This window comes from Pseudorasbora parva, chromosome 2 (assembly GCF_024679245.1).
Source record: "Pseudorasbora parva isolate DD20220531a chromosome 2, ASM2467924v1, whole genome shotgun sequence".
NCBI classification, from domain to species: domain Eukaryota; kingdom Metazoa; phylum Chordata; class Actinopteri; order Cypriniformes; family Gobionidae; genus Pseudorasbora; species Pseudorasbora parva.
The window spans coordinates 21,677,809-21,696,013 of NC_090173.1; the positions used below are offsets into that span (position 1 = coordinate 21,677,809).

The following is an 18,205-nucleotide window of genomic DNA, read 5'->3' on the forward strand; positions in this document are numbered from 1 at the left end:
GTTTAGTCTTTTTTTTTTAAAGATGCAAAAGAGCTACCCAAAACAAAGAAAAAAACTAAACAATTATACATGCAAACAAATCCAGACAAAACAAATCAAAAGCATTAGTGTGGGCTTGAATAAACATTGGTTTGAGCTTATATTTGACAAACGATTAAGACAAAACAAAGCAAAGTGGGAAAAAAAGAAGAAAAAAAAGTATATTAAACAGCAGGCTTATATTATACAAAAGATCCAGACAAATCAAAACAAAGCCGAGAAAAAAAATATTATGCATACAAAAGATCCAGACAAAAACCGCTTAAAAGAGATAGAAAACAAACCAAAACCTAGCTAAGCAAAACTAATGAAAACAAAGCACACAAGAAAATGTGCATGTGTGTAATCCTAAATTTCAGAGTAGTCCCTGAAACATATCATAATATATATATGTATAATACATGTATAATATACATAATATATGTTATGACTGGGCTTAAGATTATTTATTTATATTATTATAAAATGATTCAACGTTTCCTGCTCATCCAAGACGCTTTTGGATTGTTGAATAAAAGTGCAATGTCATTTAAAGGCACAGACGTACAACTGTTGGGGAGGATCATTTCCTCCAAACAATTTTTTGCGTCCGGTTGACAAGTAAGAAGACAAATGAAAAGTTAAGATGGCACGTGGAGGCGTGTTAGTGAGCCACAACGGGTACTGTGGCACCCTGCCTTGCAGGGCATTGTGGGATATGTCCTCCACCGAAGTGGCTGCCCAGATGACATATTACAGCTCTGCGGGAAACGCACGGGCCTACAGGAGGAGGCGTTTCTCCTGTGTCCTGCAAACGTTTAATTTCGGTTGTCCTCCCTGCTGCTTTTACCCAGGTTCAGCGAGAGCCCCACTGAGGGCCGAGGCGTGTTTGCGTTGGCCCCTTCAGAGAAGGATGCAAGCCCGAAGGACTGCTTAACGCTCCAACCTTCAACTTTGAAGTTTTCTTTGACTGCGCAGTGAAAATATTGGCGAATACAGCTGAAGCACTTTTCATACGCGTAAATCAACTCGGGCCTTCAAGAGATCAAATGGCTGCACTGTAACGCCTTTTGAAATATTCGCTTCCTCGCAACGTTTACGTCCTCGCATTAGAAAAAGAAAACATTCTGGGAAAGGCCTCTATCCTGGTGGCATATTCAAAGCGATGTACAGACACACAGACCACGGCGCCGATAACACAACGACACAATGAGAATGTCTGAACCTGCAGAAACAAAAGAAGCCCATTGATTTGCTGTTAGCAGTCTAGTGAGTGGAAATACAGGCAAGGTCTGTAAGATGGCTGGATCGGTGAAGATATCGTCCCCAGTGCCGCGCCGCTGTTTTCCTGAACCCCAATCTGTTGTATCATTGACACATAAATGGATTAGGGTCATGTATCACTGATAATGGTCTAGCCCGATGCTGGTGCGTCTGCAGTTTGGGTTGTGTGTGCGCGATAAGGCCTATTGATTATGTACCATATGCAGTTCCCACGCCGTCCTTTGTGCCATGTGTTCGGTGATGTGTTTTTTTCCCCCTAGAAAAGGGGTGTATGCGGTGATACAGCTGGTGAGTGCAGGGTTAATTTACTCACACAGCCGTCGGCCTTCAGGAGCCTGCGTGCGTGCTTCTGTCTGGAAAGGTAAAAAACGTGCACGTTTTACGAGCAGTCGATTCTGCAATCACGACAAAAAGGACGCCACACATTCAAGACAGATCAGTTGTTGTTTTTAATGGATATAATCACAGTGCTTTCGAAATGAGAACTGTACTGCTGCGTTTTCTGACTGATAAGGCCACAGTAAGGAGTCCAATATAGGAGGCACGTGCGTATTTCACATTACACACAAAAAATATATTCACATTACACGCCGGGGCACACTTTCAACATGTGATCAACTAAAATACCACAAGTCTGAACTACATCAATCACGATGTAACCCCCCTACCAAGTGACATCCATGTAATTTTACAGGAGAGCGATGCTTAACCATCTGCCACTGGGCTCACAGCTTTAGTCTACTTCGTTCTAAGTTTTAGCGCACGACAAACAGTGTGTGATAATGTCTGGCAGTGATGCTGGAGGTACGTCGAAGATACTGTTTTCCATCTACTTCTAACTGTGACTCCAGGGTTCATTTTGCAATTTCAAATCAATACAAAGTCACAGTTTTGTGTATTCAAAATGACAAACTATATGTCTATGATCTTTATAGTGTACTCTACCGCTTGCAAATACAATCTTTAAGGGATATTTCGCTCATAATTAGGGCTGAACGATTTGAGGGGGGGGGGTCTAATTGGGATTTTTCTGATAGACAAACTTTGAGACGCTAAAAAACACACACCAGGGGCCTCATTTATAACCATTGCGTATGCTAAGCTTAAGTTGTGATTTATAAAAACAAACTTGACTGGAAAATTTGCGCACCTGTATGAAAACCGTGCGACAGAAGTATGGCGACAATTTATGATAAGGAGTCCTAATCATAAATTCAATGCATGTTCACAATACCAGTTTAAATAAATAAAAGAATGATTTAAACTCTGTTTTACATCTGATATACACATTTAGATGAAATATGTCATTCTCACTTATGCAATTAAATTACATGAAAACATTATTCAGAAGTTACAACATTTTTTTATATTCTAACAAATATAAATATTTGTAGTGGATGCAATGCTTTTGAACACTTTTCCTGTGGCTTCCTGTGTTTTAAGGTTTTAGCCAGGTTTGCTATAGGCACATGATAATAGCAGGACTCTGAGAAAATATTTTCACACAAATAATGATCAGTAATGCACAATAAGGCCTATCTGTTTCCATTAAAAATATAAAGCAATTTAAAATACTATTTGACCAGAGGAAAAGATTGAGAAAGAACTTTCTCTGAAGTGTATTTTATACTATTTTGATGTATTTATTCAAAAACAAGGCAAGGATGGGCTACTAAATGGTTCTTTTTAGCGATGTAATGTGACGGCACATCCGTACCTCATATATTCCTAATGTCTTGTACTTTTAAACATGGTATCACGTGGATATGATGTTCCATGCTCCATATATGATTATTTCGGGGAGGAGACAGGGTGGAGAGGCATGTACTTACAATCTTCCGCTGACTGGGAATTTTGTGCAGGTTCTAACATACCTTTTTTGTGCATACGCACACTTTTAGGATGAAATACATAAAGTTTTATAAATGAGGCCCCAAATCATGAGCTGCTCCCATGCTTTACTCTAAAAACACACGGCGCATCCATTTATGTAATTAAATCGCTGTCTTCGAGATTAGATAATCACACTAAGCCATATAGGGATTTTAGTTCTATTTAGATTAATTGTGCGGTCTTAGGCCTAGTCCACACGGACACGGGTATTTTTACAACTGGGGAGTTTTTCCTCCTGCGTTTAAAAAAAAAATCCCGTCCACACATGCTCGGTTTTAAAGAAATCTGTCTAAATGAAAACGCAAAAACCCGCTATCGAGCACTGTCAAGAGCATGCCACAACAGCAGGCGGCGATATCACCCTAATCGTAAAGGAATGTTGGCCAATCAGAAGCCTAACAAAAAGTTATTACCAGTTCCAGGACAATAGCATGTATCTGTGTACAGTAGTACAAGCACCCCTGTTAGCACAGTTACTATCAGCAATATGTGTGCTACGTCCGCCATTGCACAGAATCGTCAACCATGGGGTCGTCAACAAAGCAGTCAGCGGCGCACAATCTGACGTCAAACAGAGCGGATAATGGCGCACACTCTGACATCGCCGGTTTTACTGTCCACACGACAACACAGCGACCGGCGTTTCTGAAAATTCTCACCCTGGCAGGGGTTTTCAAAAATGTTGCGTTTCAGTGACCTGATACTGCGTTTCCATGTGGACAAACGTCCGAACCGTGTAAAAAAAGTCACGGTTATAAAAATACCTGTGTTCGTGTGGACAAGGCCTTACTCAAAATGAAAATTCTGCCATAATTTACTCACCCTCATTCCATTCGAAACAGGTTTGGAACTGAAATAAATGTAAAAACTGAGTAAATTATGATAAAACCTGGCTGAACTATTAAGTTTAATCACAGAATTTTGAACCAAGTTCACTGGGGATGTCCGAAGTCAGTCAACACACAATGCTCAAACGTTGTTCCTGGCTCCACCAATGGACCATCCGCCGGGCGTGGCCTTTTCCGAAGTCTCTTGGCCTCATTCTGAAGCTTCTGTCGAATGTAGCCCTTTATTTCTGAATCTGTCTTTCCAGGGAAGAACCGCTGCACTGTCCCTGTGGAGAATTTTTCACTGGTAATCAAAACGGCAAACTTGAAACCACAATGAATCAAAAACTTCACAATGGCCTGATTGCAGTTAATGAAATGGAACTGAATGAATTCTCAAACTAACTAAAGGACGCCCACTGTTCAGCACTTGTTACAAATCGTCCTTTATACGTACTCAGAATGGCCTGGATCTCATGAGCCGGAAGAGCTGGCTTAGGCATCCCTCGCTTGCTGTTAACGATGCCCGAGATTGAGTGAGAAGCCAGACAGTCTCTGTCGTACAGGCTGCGCAGCAGGTCATTGGTAAGTTTCTGAGCGGTGATGCCGGTGTTGCAGCGCTCCAGAATATCAGCAGTGATAACCTTGAGGAACAAAAAAAAGTTTTTGTGGGTGAGCTTTAAAAAAAATGCAGGCACCAACCAATGAATGAGGGCTGCAACTCATTTTTAAAACTGATAATCTACAATAAAAGTCCTTATCGATTAGTCAGGTGTTTGCATTGAGCGTGAAGAAACCCTGTCAGTAAGTAGTGAAAAATGCATTTCCTAAAAAACACATTTAATGTCATAATATCAGATCTTATATAATGCAAGCATTTTATACTATAAAAAACAATATATAGTCTAAAAGTATGTGATTCAATGTTTTTGACATTGTTAGACTTTCACAAAGATTGTGCAGGCAACTCAATCAAATATTAGTTGATAAACATCCTATTTTAGTTTTAAATGAACCACAACTGAACTTGCACTCATTTATGCAATGCAGATAGATATATTCTTTATTCTATCTTATATATTTTACTTTTTTTAACAATATAAAATCTTTTTTTTTTTTTTTTACTATTTAACTTTTAATTATTTTTGGACACAATGTGCAATTGTTTTAATGAGAACACTTGGTACGATGTCTGGTATAATCAAAGAAACAAGCAGAATAAATATTAAAAATGATCATTAATTGTAGCCATACAATGAAAAATAGCAACAAAACCGCAAAACAGATATTGAGGCTAAAAGGTTTTGGTTTTAAAACAAATGAAGACATGGGATTCTGTGAAGATCTGTTGTCAAAAAAATGTTTATTAGTGTTTTTCATTCAAATCTGAAAGTTGATCTACAAATTTCTGAGGCTATTTCATGCATTCTGACATATTTACACTGTTAAAGAGTTTTATTCTAATGCTAAACATGGCAAAAACATTTTTTTTTTAAATGAGTTGGATGAGTTGTATTTATGTATATGAAGTATATTCAAATTCAAAAAAGAAATCACGGATTGCCCTGTATGACATCATAAAGGGTGGCATTCCTTCTATAGGCACTCCTCCCGGATGAGCACGTGTGCACATCAACCAGAGCGAGAGAAAGAGCATCAACAATGAGCTTCATTTGGGTTACAGGAGCTGTCGGGAGCGCTGCCATTTTGTTTTTAGACTAAGAAATCAATAATGTCATTAAAGAAGTGTGTTTCTGGGTGTGCAGTTTGTTTTTCTGGTGCAGCAACAGAGTTCTGCGAGTGTGTTTGTTCCCGGCCATGAGTCGAAACTGCAGGCTGTGAGTGAAACTGCATCAAATGTCTGTGTTTTGTTGGCAATCAGTGAGTAAGTGCATATAATGTCAACAACACGAACGTATAATTGAATCGAAAGTTATCCAGGGATAATGCCATGATGTATTCTCTCTGTGTGTGTGTGTGTGTGTGTGTGTGTGTGTGTGTGTGTGTGTGTGTGTGTGTGTGTGTGTGTGTGTGTGTGTGTTGGAGATTATTTAGCTCTGCCCCCTGCATGCCTTCAGAAATGCAGCTATTTTCGGAAAGAATCGGTACAGCGTATCTGTCTTTTATAAATATGATAAAACTAAAGATCCTTCGGACATATGAAGTATTCGATATTACTCTATAGGTACTCAAGATTAACATGTGATTGGCAGAAACAGTGTGTGGTATGCCCCCTTTAACCTTTTTATATTGTAACCTTAATTTTAACCATTTTCGGACCCAGTGTAAACATTACTTTTAACTTATTTAAGGAGGACATTGGGCATTATATCTGATTATTCAAAGAAATAACCAGCAGATTCCACTATTATTAGATCGCTTTTCATTGGTTTAGCCTTTTGAGGAAATACCAATTGGGGATAAAATGCTTTTTGTTTTAAAACAAATAACCACATAGGATTCTATGAAGAACTTTTTTTTCTTAAAGATGTTCTGGAAAAGTTCTGAAACTGATTACAGCGTCATCTAAAATGTAACTCTTACATTTTGTTCCAGAAGTGTTCCATTCCTTTGCGTTTGCAGATTTTGTGTGACCTCATGCTGACCACACCCCTGCTGCTCTGAACTTGCACATTCATCTGTTCTTCCACTAAGCACTGTTGGAGGAGAAATGTGACTGGGTGGCCTGCTTCTCTCGGGCTCCTTTGGTATGCTGGGAGTTGCAGCTTCGTGGCTGCCGCACAGCCATCTATCACTCCTCTCGATCAACTCTTCAAGTGTCTGAGCCAACTTCCCACAAGCTGTAAAAGATAAAGTATGAATTTAGTTTGAAATTGTCTCACAAGTGTTAACCTGTTGTGTAACATGGCACACCACAGTAATACTAAATCTTTCCTTGACACAAAGTTTCCTCATGAACCGAGCTGAACTTTTCCTCAAACTGAAATGGTCTTGAAACATGAAATGGGCTGTGAATGAGTTGCACAACTTTCCCTTCAAATGGAAATGCACTGCTCTTAAAAAAAAAAAAAAAAACAAGAACAAGAGAGGGCACTTTGCCTCCTTATTTCAGAAGTTCACAACTTTACCTGTTAGGCTCCTGATCTGTTCTCGAAGACCATCCATCTCCCTCTGCATACTGAGCACCATGGCGATAAGCTCCGCCCTTGAACATGATTGGAGGCTTCCAAGCATCTGAAAGGAGATTATACACATCACATTATAATTGCATAGACACTAATGAGGACACATGGGTTCAAACTAGTATCAACAGTTTACCAAAAATAACTGTGATTGTTTCAAGCATGGAAAGCAAGTGTTTGGAGCAAACAGAGTGTAAGTGCAATTCATTTTTTGGCTCTAAACTGTAGATGTTTCACTGTAGAATGTTTAAAAGTAAGATGCCTTAATTAATGCAGCAAACAAAATATTAGATTTTTAATAAAGTTACTACCTCCATAGTAAAATCTGCATCCCTTGTTGCATCTCCAACGGGCTTGTCAACCTCAAAAGCCTGTTTAAAAGCAAACAAAAATAAAATAAAATGACTGTTGTTTACTCTGGAAGGGAAACACAGTGGTTCTGGATTTGGTTTGTAGCTTAACACTTAAATGCATGCCTTGGGTCTTTAGTGACCGGAGACGTCATTCACCACCCTCCTTATTCATTTTTTTAAAGTTAGACATCAACCTTCTTAGTCTCTTTCAAATCAATTTATTATAAACAATATAACAAGAATAAATTATAAATGGCTGTTTTCCTATTGTTTTTTTTTATTTTTTATAAAAATTGTATAGGGTCGCTAATGACCCAAGGTGTGCAACAGTGCAAGTATACAGTTCTGGAAAAAATAAGAGACCACTTAACATTGAGAAATCCTCATTTTTTCTGGAGCTGCATTTTTCCTGCACAACAATTGAATATTTGATGACTGAATAAGTGCAGGTCACCTTTATTCTATAAGGTGGCAGTGTCTGATACACAATGATGAAGTGACGTTTCACTCATAGTGACCGCAGGCAGAAAACAAAACAGAAGGCAGAAATACCATCGACAAAAATAGAAATGAATCTGATTTTCTGCTGACGAAGTGCTGAACGCAATCAGATATTAGTGCCACTGTCAATTAATGGTGGATCTAGTGAAGAAGCTGTCAGCAATCAAAAATATTGATTTTGAAGATGTTGAAAATGATAGTTTTGAGAACAATCTTTGAGATTAATATGAGGCAGATGCTGAATGTACTGGAAAATGAGCTCTGACGAAGACAGTGATGACGATATTCAACATCTGCTCAAACTGAACCCTTCTGAGCTCTAAAAGGTAACAAAATATGCATTACTCAAGATATCAGGAGAGTTTTATATTATCACAACAGGTAGAAAACAACCAGATCAGAAAACAACCAAATCAGAGAACTGATTTCCTTTTCTGAAATACTGTCTAAAGGTCCTCCTGAGGGTTTTGCCAGTGCGACAATCTGCAGAAATCCAAATGAAGCCTCTAGTGTCTTCATTTCTACTGTAGCCTAAGTGATGCTATTAACCCTCATTAAACTACAGATAGGCTACAGCAAGTCTGAAATAAATTAACAAATAAATAAATAATTTAAGAGCTCCCACATCATATAGAAGAAGCAGTAAATCATTTTTATATTTCATATTGTATTGTTTTATTACATCTAATTATTAAAATCGTATAAGTTATATTAAGAATTGCCAGTCATTCTAATCTAGCACACACACACATACACAAAACTCAAATTTAGCCAGCAATAAAAAGGAACAGACCTTTGTTTTGAACTTAATATAGTCAGCATTATAAGATGAGATGTCCTCTCCATTTAGTCCTCTCCATTTTCTCCTCTTCGCCGGTCCTTGCTGAAAGACAGTCACATAGCCTAATTACATCAAGTGTCTGTAAAACAATGACACGTACGCAACAAAAGGTTGATGTTTACATACACTGAAGACGTGGTTCGCCCTCGCGCCGGTGTCTTCGGGTGTCTCTTCGTATCCCTCGTATCCATTGTACAGGATGCGCTTTGCTATTGTTTTTCTCCTCATCTTTCGCCCATTAGCCGTTTTCCTCGCCGAAATAGCGTCCGGTTCTTTATCATGCCGGTCATGGCCACGCGCAGATCCGTGACAGCCTGATGACTTTCACGCTCGTGGCATTTCGATTAAAGTTAAAGACACTCTGGCGTGTCAACATCACGAGTGCGTCTTGAAACACTTAAATGCGAGTGATCATAAGTGTGTTTAAAAAAAAAAAAAAGGACTCTGTAACAGTTTTTAACAGTTGCTAATATGTCGAATGTAACAGTTAGATAAATTAGATGATTGCTACATAGCTGCAAGTGTTAACTACACATTTTAATCGTGTAAAACTCGTACTATTTATATGAAAGCGAGATTAATTAGTAATCATTTACAGTCAGCCACTTCTAATTATCCTCATAACCTCCTGCTATTGTAGTTTGGCGTTGTTGTTGTTAAGTAATAGCAGCTTTGATTTGCACATTCCACAAAATACAGTACTACAGTGTCCAATGACATTACAGAGCCTATATTTTTGTTAACACCTATTTAATATGTTTGAAAAAATATTATCTAACAAAATTAACATATCATGAGATGTAGATTGGAACACATCAAAAACACGTCTTGATTCCCTCTGAAAATATGTATTTTGACTTATTTGGTTAGTTAACATTATCATCAACTATCATAGACATCATTACAAACGTCATAAATGTCACAATCTCTTGAAATATTCAGATAATTAGCCTTTACTGCATTTGTAAAGGTCAACCGCGATAATCAAATTATGTGATGGATAAGAACATATATGTTGTATATGCTCTTTGAGAGAAAATAATCTTATTAAAACATGGTAAGACATGATTAAGACATGTAAATGTAGGCTTCTTGTCTTAGACAAAAAAATGTGTATTAAAAATCAATGCTATCTAAATCTAAAGATTTAAAATGTTTCTCAAAGTATATGTAGACTTTATAGGCCACTTTCTTTTTCTTTCTTTTTTTGGCTGTGTGAGCACAGATACCAGTGAGAGGTCAGGTAAGGGATGACCCCATGCAGTCCCAGGTGACGTACAGTGAGCACTAAGTGTATCCAGAAGCACCTGAGGTTGTAAAAGAGAGGCCTCTCCAGGAATGAGAGGAGGAAAGCAGCTCTGGGCTGGAACAAAGTGGATTCTGTAACTCATTAAAGCAGTCTGGGGATTACAAAAGGTCAATCAAATAGTGCCATGTGACCCAGTACTGTCTTGCTTCTGGTTTGTGAATAACAACGTCAGTTAGACCAATCATTACATCTATATCTGCTAGTAAAGTGCAACTGTTTACACTTGCATTTAGTGCTGTCCCCTTGTGATTGCCCAAAATAGATCTTAATACCAGGAGTAAACTGGTTCTATGTGACATTTTGACTCATTTTAACTCAATGTCTATTTCTTTATGAGCGTGTTCCTTCAATTCAAAACAGACAAAGACTCACTGTTAGGAGACACAAATGACATCGACTACAAAATTACTTCTCTACGGACACTAAAAAAGATACATTAACATACTGGATGAAAGAGAACTGGCACCTTCTCTTGTAACGGTGATTAGACAAGCAGGAAATCCACACTACATTGATCCCGGTGGCCACAGTCATTTCAGTTCAGACCGTCTGAGAGGCTCATTCTAACTTACATGAACAAAATCCAGCCGGATCCACCGTGACGTTCCCAATCTGCAGAGACCAAACACGAAGATCTGTGACTAAAGCACATCTTACATCACAGCAGATGTTATTACAGTCCAGACTACAAATGTGACAGCAGAGCCACCATCTCTCGCCCAGACAGACCAGTTATTGATCTCCTCCCTGCACGTTTCGGCCTCTCAAGAGGCTCCGAACCAGCATAAAGAGGAGAAGCTATTGATGATATATTGATATGCATTCTTTTATTTACTTTAACCATGAGGCCTTTCACCTCTCTCCTAACAAATCAGCTGCACATACAGCATGAAGCTTCTTTTCTGGTTCATAGACTGCCATTCCCCATTTAGTCACTCTGATGTTTGTCTTGTGACTGTCAGACTTGTCTATGCTGCAAAAGAATTTGTACTAAAGAAGCTGATCTAAAGTCAGTATAAAACTGCAACTTAGGGTTGGGAATCAGTTATAAAAATAAATAAAAAACTGGAGCGAAACGAATATCATGATGCCAGTGAGGACAGAACAATGTAGAAAAATATTTTGACACTGCATTGCTGTTCAGTGGCAGAGCTACTTAAACCATTTAACTATAAAGCAAAACGTGTGTGTATTGGTTTACATTTTGGGGAAAAATGTCCCCACAAGTAAAACCTAAAATCCCCATTGGGAAATTGATTAATAAATATACAAAATGATCTTTTTGGATGTAAAAATGCAGAAAGTTTTGTGTGATGGGACAGAATATACAGTTTCTAGAGTACAATAATCATTACCCCTATTGAGAGTCCCCACACAGATACCAAAACTGAGCATGTTTGTAATAAGTATTAAAAACATGTATATTTCAGTAAACTCTAAACTAATAGAGAACACTGTTTGATATCTCAGACGATACTGCCCTTTTTTTGTCCCATATGATCTGAGACCAACCACAGAAAGAGTCATGAATGAACTGGAATTGTTAAGTGGAATCAGGATCAAAACTACAATCGTTAAAATTCCTTACAATTCCCAAAGGTGTAATTTTGCTTGTGCAGGTAACAGACATGTTCTTCTCTCTTTGCCCTCTCCTTCTCCATCTTTCCTTCTATGTACATAATGAAAACAGAAGAGTAAATAGTGTCATAAAGAAAGAGGCCCTGCCTGGGCACTGAGTGAGATTTAATTGACCATATGGGGGCGTTGAAGTTGATCTCTGACCCAACTCCCATCAACCCTTGGGAGCGCCCTAAAATGATATAATGGACAGAAAAGTAGGCCAGCCAGGCCTAAAAAAAAAAAAGGATGATACAAATGAACACACACTTCCATACTATGATGTCTGTATTAAATGCACCTCTTAGCATTTCCCTATGGATGTGCATGCAAAGCTTGTTGTTTCTTACACTCACCTATTGCGGATGGACAGTTTGTGTTTTGAGGCTGCTCAGCAGTCTGCCGCTTGTTTAGACTCCCCACCATGGCACTTCTTTCCTCCGTTGCCAATATTCTCTCCCCCCATTCTGCTCATGCATATGGAGAAGCTTAATTTAGAAGGACAACAGCGCTGCCTTTAGATCTGTCGCAGAGAGACAACGTAGACTGACACATGAGTACAAACAATGCAGGCCATTCGGTGTCCAGGGCAGCACTCAATGTGAAGGAGTCTTGTAAGCCTTTGATGGGGAAAGCCAGTTTTGTAGGGTTCCCTCTCTTTTTCAAGGTGAAATGTGTAATTCTTTTGAGGCTTAAATGTCAATTACAGTTTAGTATGCAGCGAGATAGAAAACGGAGCCAAAAAAATGTCATTCATTTTACAATTCCCATTTAAATCTCATGCAAGTCAAATAGTAGTTTCTTCACGTTTACTTTCATTACTTTCACATTTTGTTACTTTACTTACTTTCACATATTTCCTTGATGCTAATATGACAAACTTGCAAAAACACTTTTGTGAAAACTTAACAACTAGGAATAGTTTACCCAGAAATGAAAATTAGGTAATTCGCTCACCTTCATTTTGTTCCAAACCTGTATGAGTTACTTTCTTCTGTGGAACATAAAAGAAGACATTTTGAAAAACGCTGGACTAATAACCAAACAGGTTTGGTTCCAAGTAATTTTCACTGTATGCACAAAAAAATAAAGTGGAAGTCAATAGGAACCGAAACTGTTTGGCAACCAACATTCTTCAAGATATCTAATTTTGAGCACCACGGGTGAAAGAAACTCATACAGGTTTGGAACGCCATTACGGTGAGCAAATGATGACAGAATCGTTCATTTCTGGGTGAACTATCCCGCCGTTAAGCATGTAAACCATTAACAAAATAATCGCATATGTTGTATTTCTTTGTATAAAAGCACCTGCTGCTAAATGAGTAAACTTTCCCATGTGTCAAATGTTGCTTTTCATTAACGATTAACATCTAACTCATTGCATTTGCTGCAAGAAATGAGATCCCCAATAACTATTCCACCAGCCGATCCAGATCTGGCCTACCGTCATCTGTTAACATGAATCTGAGAGGTTCAAGATGACAAGAAGCCGTGCAACCTGCAAACTTTCTCCCAGAACACTGTTCTGTTCAGCATCAGCCATTTCTGCCTTTGAGGGATTAGAGTGATGTCATCGGCAAGATCTCAACCCTTTTCGCTGTCATCCTGGCTCAGGTCGCCGTTAAGTCCGAGCGACGCAGCTTTTGCATGCGCTATAATTCAGACTGTGACTTTGATGATAATAGCACTAATAATGGCCTGACAGTGACGGATGGGTGCAGGCAATTTGGGGGCCCGTGAAGTGACCCCCGGCCCAATCAGAGCACTTCCAGGTTAAATGTGACCCCAGGCAGCCGGCAAATAGGGAGAAGTGCTGAATGGATGAAGGAGAAAGAGAGAGAGAGAGAGAGAGAGAGAGAGAGAGAGAGAGAGAGAGAGAGAGGTTAGGCACTGAAGTGAAGAGCACTCCTCAGGATAATAAGTAATTGCTGCTATATGCCATTTCTTTCCCGTTTGGATGCTTCTGCAAGATTCCGAGAGTAGAAACCCTGTCCGCTAACCACAGAGGCAACCACATTCGAATCCCTAGAGCTACACTCGAAATTCTGCCGCGTTGCCAAAACCTTTCGGTTTCACAAACCAAGTCTTTGGCCGCAAACACAGTTCTCTTAATCAGTCCAAACACCTCCCCGGGCAGCAGTGGGAATGCTTGGCCAGGCCATGTGTTAGACATTAAACGCAATCAGTGACGGCGTTTTTTGAGTGCTGGAGAGATTGAGAGGAAGGGAGATCCAGGTTGATAAATAGCAGAGCCACTCAAATGCCCGTCTGTTCACGGGGAGTCTGGGTAATCAAACCAAGGCCTGTTTGCTTTATTTATGCCGCACGTCAAAATGAGAGATTTATCGTTATTGCGAGGCAGCTCTTGATTAGTGAGGAGAATGTGGGAAGCTAACCTGGAAAAGCTCTACTGGTGTTTAACGTCTTCTTGTTGGGATGAGCACGAAGCAAACAATAGATGCATGCTGGTTAAGATGGAAAAGTGACATGGATTAAGCGTTCTTTGTGGCGAATGCGATTCTGGGCACAGCATTTGCTCATGATTCCTGTACGAAAGCGCTCTCCAGCTCTGTTCAAAAACAACCAACATCTGATTGCCATTCATCCTTTAGTGGTATCATCTGCAGATGGGAACTGACACCAAAGACAACATGAGCTATGGAAATGATTAAGCTAGACCTCCACAGCAAATAGCTTGGTTATGCAGTACTATAATTTCAATTTCCTTCACAAACAACTGGTTCAATATACTCCTGGACAGACCAAATAAACACTTCTGACGTACTTATGGTTTCTCAAGACATATAACCTTTTGTCTTTCCCTGCCAGAAACGAACGGCATGTTAAGAATTAACGTAAGGTTCTTCCCTCTAGGTCAACACCGTTCCTTGCCGTTCCTGTATTTTTCCATTAATCCTCCTCCATCTCCCTTAATCATGCTGCTGGCCATGCGACTTGAAAGGCGGCAAGTAACACGCAGCTTGTCAGATCTAGCAAGGGAAAAATGAATTAAGTCCAGAGGGTAAAGTTGGGACGGAGAGAAGTGTGAGTGGGCCGGGTATTGAGCCCTGGGGCACCCCGAAAGTCATAACTCAGAGCTTAGGTACTGCGGCCCGCCTGAGGAGTTACCGTCTGCCAATTGATTTAGTGTCATCTGAGGTCTTGGCCGCCTCTTACGATTATGTGCCTTATTAAGTGATTCTCTGAGCATGACAGCTTTAGGATATTAGGTGATACTTTCTGTGGCCTTTTTCTAAGTACATGAATCGCCTGCTTTTATTAGTCTGAAGGACACCGCTCAATCCTGGTCTGATGGTGTGAATCCTTTCCTATATAACGGCAGTCGGAATAACATCCTTGAATTTTCCATTTGCCGCAGTTTCTCTTCAGCTTTCACTAAGCATCTCTACGACTCGCAACCCTCTTGACTTCAACATTTCTAAAAAACTGCAACACAAATATTTTAGTACCAAAACATGCTGTAACACCAAGTGAGCGTGTTTCCTTTAGAAGGACATTTCCTCTGGATAGTGTTTATTTTCTTTCACCTTTGTTTGATGGAAAGGTTACGCAAACATATATAAAAGAACGTTTTTTTGTTTGATGTGTGTATATCTGTGCCTGTGTGTGGATGTTTATGTATGTGACAAGAAGCCAAAATTGCGAGTTAAATATTGTCATAGACATTCATTAGCCAAGTGCAACAATTGCAGGGGACTTTTGACCAAAGTTACAACTGCAGGATTATTTTATCAGAAATCACATACACAGAGTTCCCAGAACTCACCAGGAAAAATCTCTTCATCCTCCATGTTGCTGAAATTCCTGCATGAGATATGCTGTTTACCATGACTCCATGGCTTCATGCATTACTGGAAATAGACAAAGACAAACTAAAAAAGATACTTTATTTTATTACACTATTACATTAGCGATAGTTTTCTTCAATTGTTTTAGTTCTGTATTTTTAGGTTATTTGTGTGATTGACAAAGTGATGTTTGAATGATGTTATGATTTGAATCTGGCACAATTTATAATTGAACAATTGGCTCCATATTCAACAAATGAGTCAGAAATGTGACTGCATCGGCCACACCCTACAGAAAGTGGAACTCGATTGACAGGAACACAGAACTATTCATTTAAAGCAATTCATAAGATAATGCCTTCTGGGAGTTCACAATCCATATATCTATTTATAAATAATTGACATGTATTAGATTATAAAAGACAAATATATTTATTGGTGTGTGTGTGTGTGTGTGTGTGTGTGTGTGTGTGTGGTGTGTGTGTGTGTGTGTGTGTGTGTGTGTGTGTGTGTGTGTGTGTGTGTGTGTGTGTCTCAGATGAATATAGACTTAATACTACTGTTCAAAAGTTTACAAATAAATTCGTTAATACTTTTTCCACAAAAATATTAATGAGCACAACATTGATAATAATCATGAATGTTTCTTGGTCAATTCAGCATATCAGAATGATTTCTGGAGGATCGTGTGACACCGGACACTGGAGTAATGATAAAAAATTCAGCTAAATTGCATTTGAAAACATATTCAAATACACAGCCCTTATTTTAAATTGCAATACGATTTCACAGTATTATGTTTTTTACATTTGAGGTAGGCTATTTTTATCAAATTAATGCAGCCTGTGAGCATAACAAACTTCTTTCAAAAACATTTTTAAAAATCTTTGAACAGTGATAAGTTATATGCATATGTCAAACTTCAAGACTTTCAAAGTTTTAAAACAAGTCTGTCGCCAAACCATCATTCAAAGTTTGTAACCACACATTACCTTTAAGGACCATCTTCTCAAGCTTTACATTCAGCGAGAATGTCAATCACCAAACATGAAACTGTATTACAGCGAATGTGTTAAAGATATAATCGTTTCACAAAGATAACATTCAATATATGCAGTACTGAGAAATGTTTCCAGGGTCAGGACTCTTTAGTCAAGGGTGTTTACTGCTGAATCTTCATGCCAAGAGAGTTTGACAACATGGCATTATGTGCAATTTATGTCAGGCTCGGTTTTGTGTGTGTGTGTGTTTGTGTGTGTGTGTGTTTATAGGCAAGTGTCTATAAAAAAAGAGTGTGACAGAGATTGCATTCATATGTATGACCTTCCTCTTTAGAGGCACCGTCAAAGATCACAGTCAGTGTTGACAGAGATATTTCTCCCATGCATTGCAGTGGTGAGGGCTGCTGTCTAAATGCTTACTCACCAGGCGCCGACTGCACAGGCCGCCAGCAGAGCCAGCCAGTGGCCCTGAATGCCCTTTTGCTGACTAGACTCTAGCAGCCAATAAATGGAGCTGTCACTGCTGTCAATCTTGCTTTCTCTGACACAATCGCCCTATCACGCCCACACATGCCGTCCTGCCCGCCTCAATTATGTCCCTAAAAGGACAGCTTTCTCTGACAGCCCTGCCTATTGCACGACAAAACGCAAAAAATGGCCAATCATCTCATTCTCCGCCCTGGGGATTGAGAGAGAGAGAGAGAGAGAGAGAGAGTGAGAGAGAGAGAGAGAGAGAGAGAGAGAGAGAGAGAGAGAGAGAGAGAGAGAGAGAGAGAGAGAGAGAGAGAGAGAGAGAGAGAGAGAGAGAGAGAGAGAGAGGAGAGAGAGAGAGAGAGAGAGAGAGAGAGAGAGAGAGAGAGAGAGAGAGAGAGAGAGAGAGAGAGAGAGAGAGAGAGAGAGAGAGAGAGAGAGAGATTATAAAGATTATAAATTAAAGAGAATCTCTTCTCTTTATTTTATGCAATGTTATATTTAAATGTGTAGCTTAAAAATCAGTCTCTTTAATTTATTAAGAATATTATAAAAAAATAAATTTAGAAATATTATCATAAAATCTTTCCACATATGATGCACGTGATACTGTCAGTAAATTTATAAATGGGGTTAATCACATGCTATCTCACCATAAAATAAAAATAAATAAATAAAATAAGTAAATAGACTGATGAAGAATTCACACAGCCTTGTACCTTCATACATCTCAGATTCTTGTGATTTTCATGGATAAGGGAGGAACATAGAGGAGGAAAGGCAAGCCAGGAACAAGGCCTCGGAACCTCCCGTCGGAGCCTGTCTGGTCCACCTGCGTTTTGATGCTCTATCGCCATCTACAGGATGAAAGGTTGATGTGCAGGTTTGCTATGGTAAAAACAGAAAATGATAACGTAGCCTACCAATGTAGGCTACAATGTTAAATTATATGCGTAAAATGTTTTTTCTATGTTAAAATGTTTGTTCTATTTGTAACATTAATAAAGAAATATATTTAAAACCTGCTCATAAAAAGTAATTTGATGTTTAGGCTCTTAATAAAATACACGTTTCCAATATAAGTTCCATTATGCCAAGGGCATTTCGATAACCGTGAACAACAAAAATAATCATA

General features: G+C 39.0%; 1 protein-coding gene across 3 annotated transcripts; it reads right to left on the reverse strand.

Moving 5' to 3' along the window:
• Positions 1-1,732: 1,732 nt before the first annotated feature.
• On the reverse strand, positions 1,733-17,191 carry LOC137094489 (BEN domain-containing protein 6). Of its 3 annotated transcripts, XM_067460189.1 has the most exons (10): positions 17,024-17,191; positions 15,577-15,661; positions 12,143-12,253; positions 8,987-10,781; positions 8,813-8,902; positions 7,477-7,536; positions 7,112-7,217; positions 6,567-6,823; positions 4,480-4,666; positions 1,733-4,309 (listed from the first exon to the last, which is right to left on the reverse strand). In XM_067460189.1, exons 4-10 carry the CDS (start codon positions 9,086-9,088, stop codon positions 4,128-4,130), a joined length of 984 nt encoding a protein of 327 aa, XP_067316290.1. In that variant the 5' UTR covers positions 9,089-10,781; positions 12,143-12,253; positions 15,577-15,661; positions 17,024-17,191; the 3' UTR covers positions 1,733-4,127. The 3 variants fall into 3 exon arrangements, with proteins under 3 accessions (XP_067316290.1, XP_067316299.1, XP_067316309.1); XM_067460198.1 differs by lacking the exons at positions 15,577-15,661; positions 17,024-17,191 and having other exon boundaries at positions 12,143-12,675; XM_067460208.1 differs by lacking the exons at positions 8,813-8,902; positions 8,987-10,781; positions 12,143-12,253; positions 15,577-15,661; positions 17,024-17,191 and adding an exon at positions 7,889-8,431.
• Positions 17,192-18,205: the final 1,014 nt, after the last annotated feature.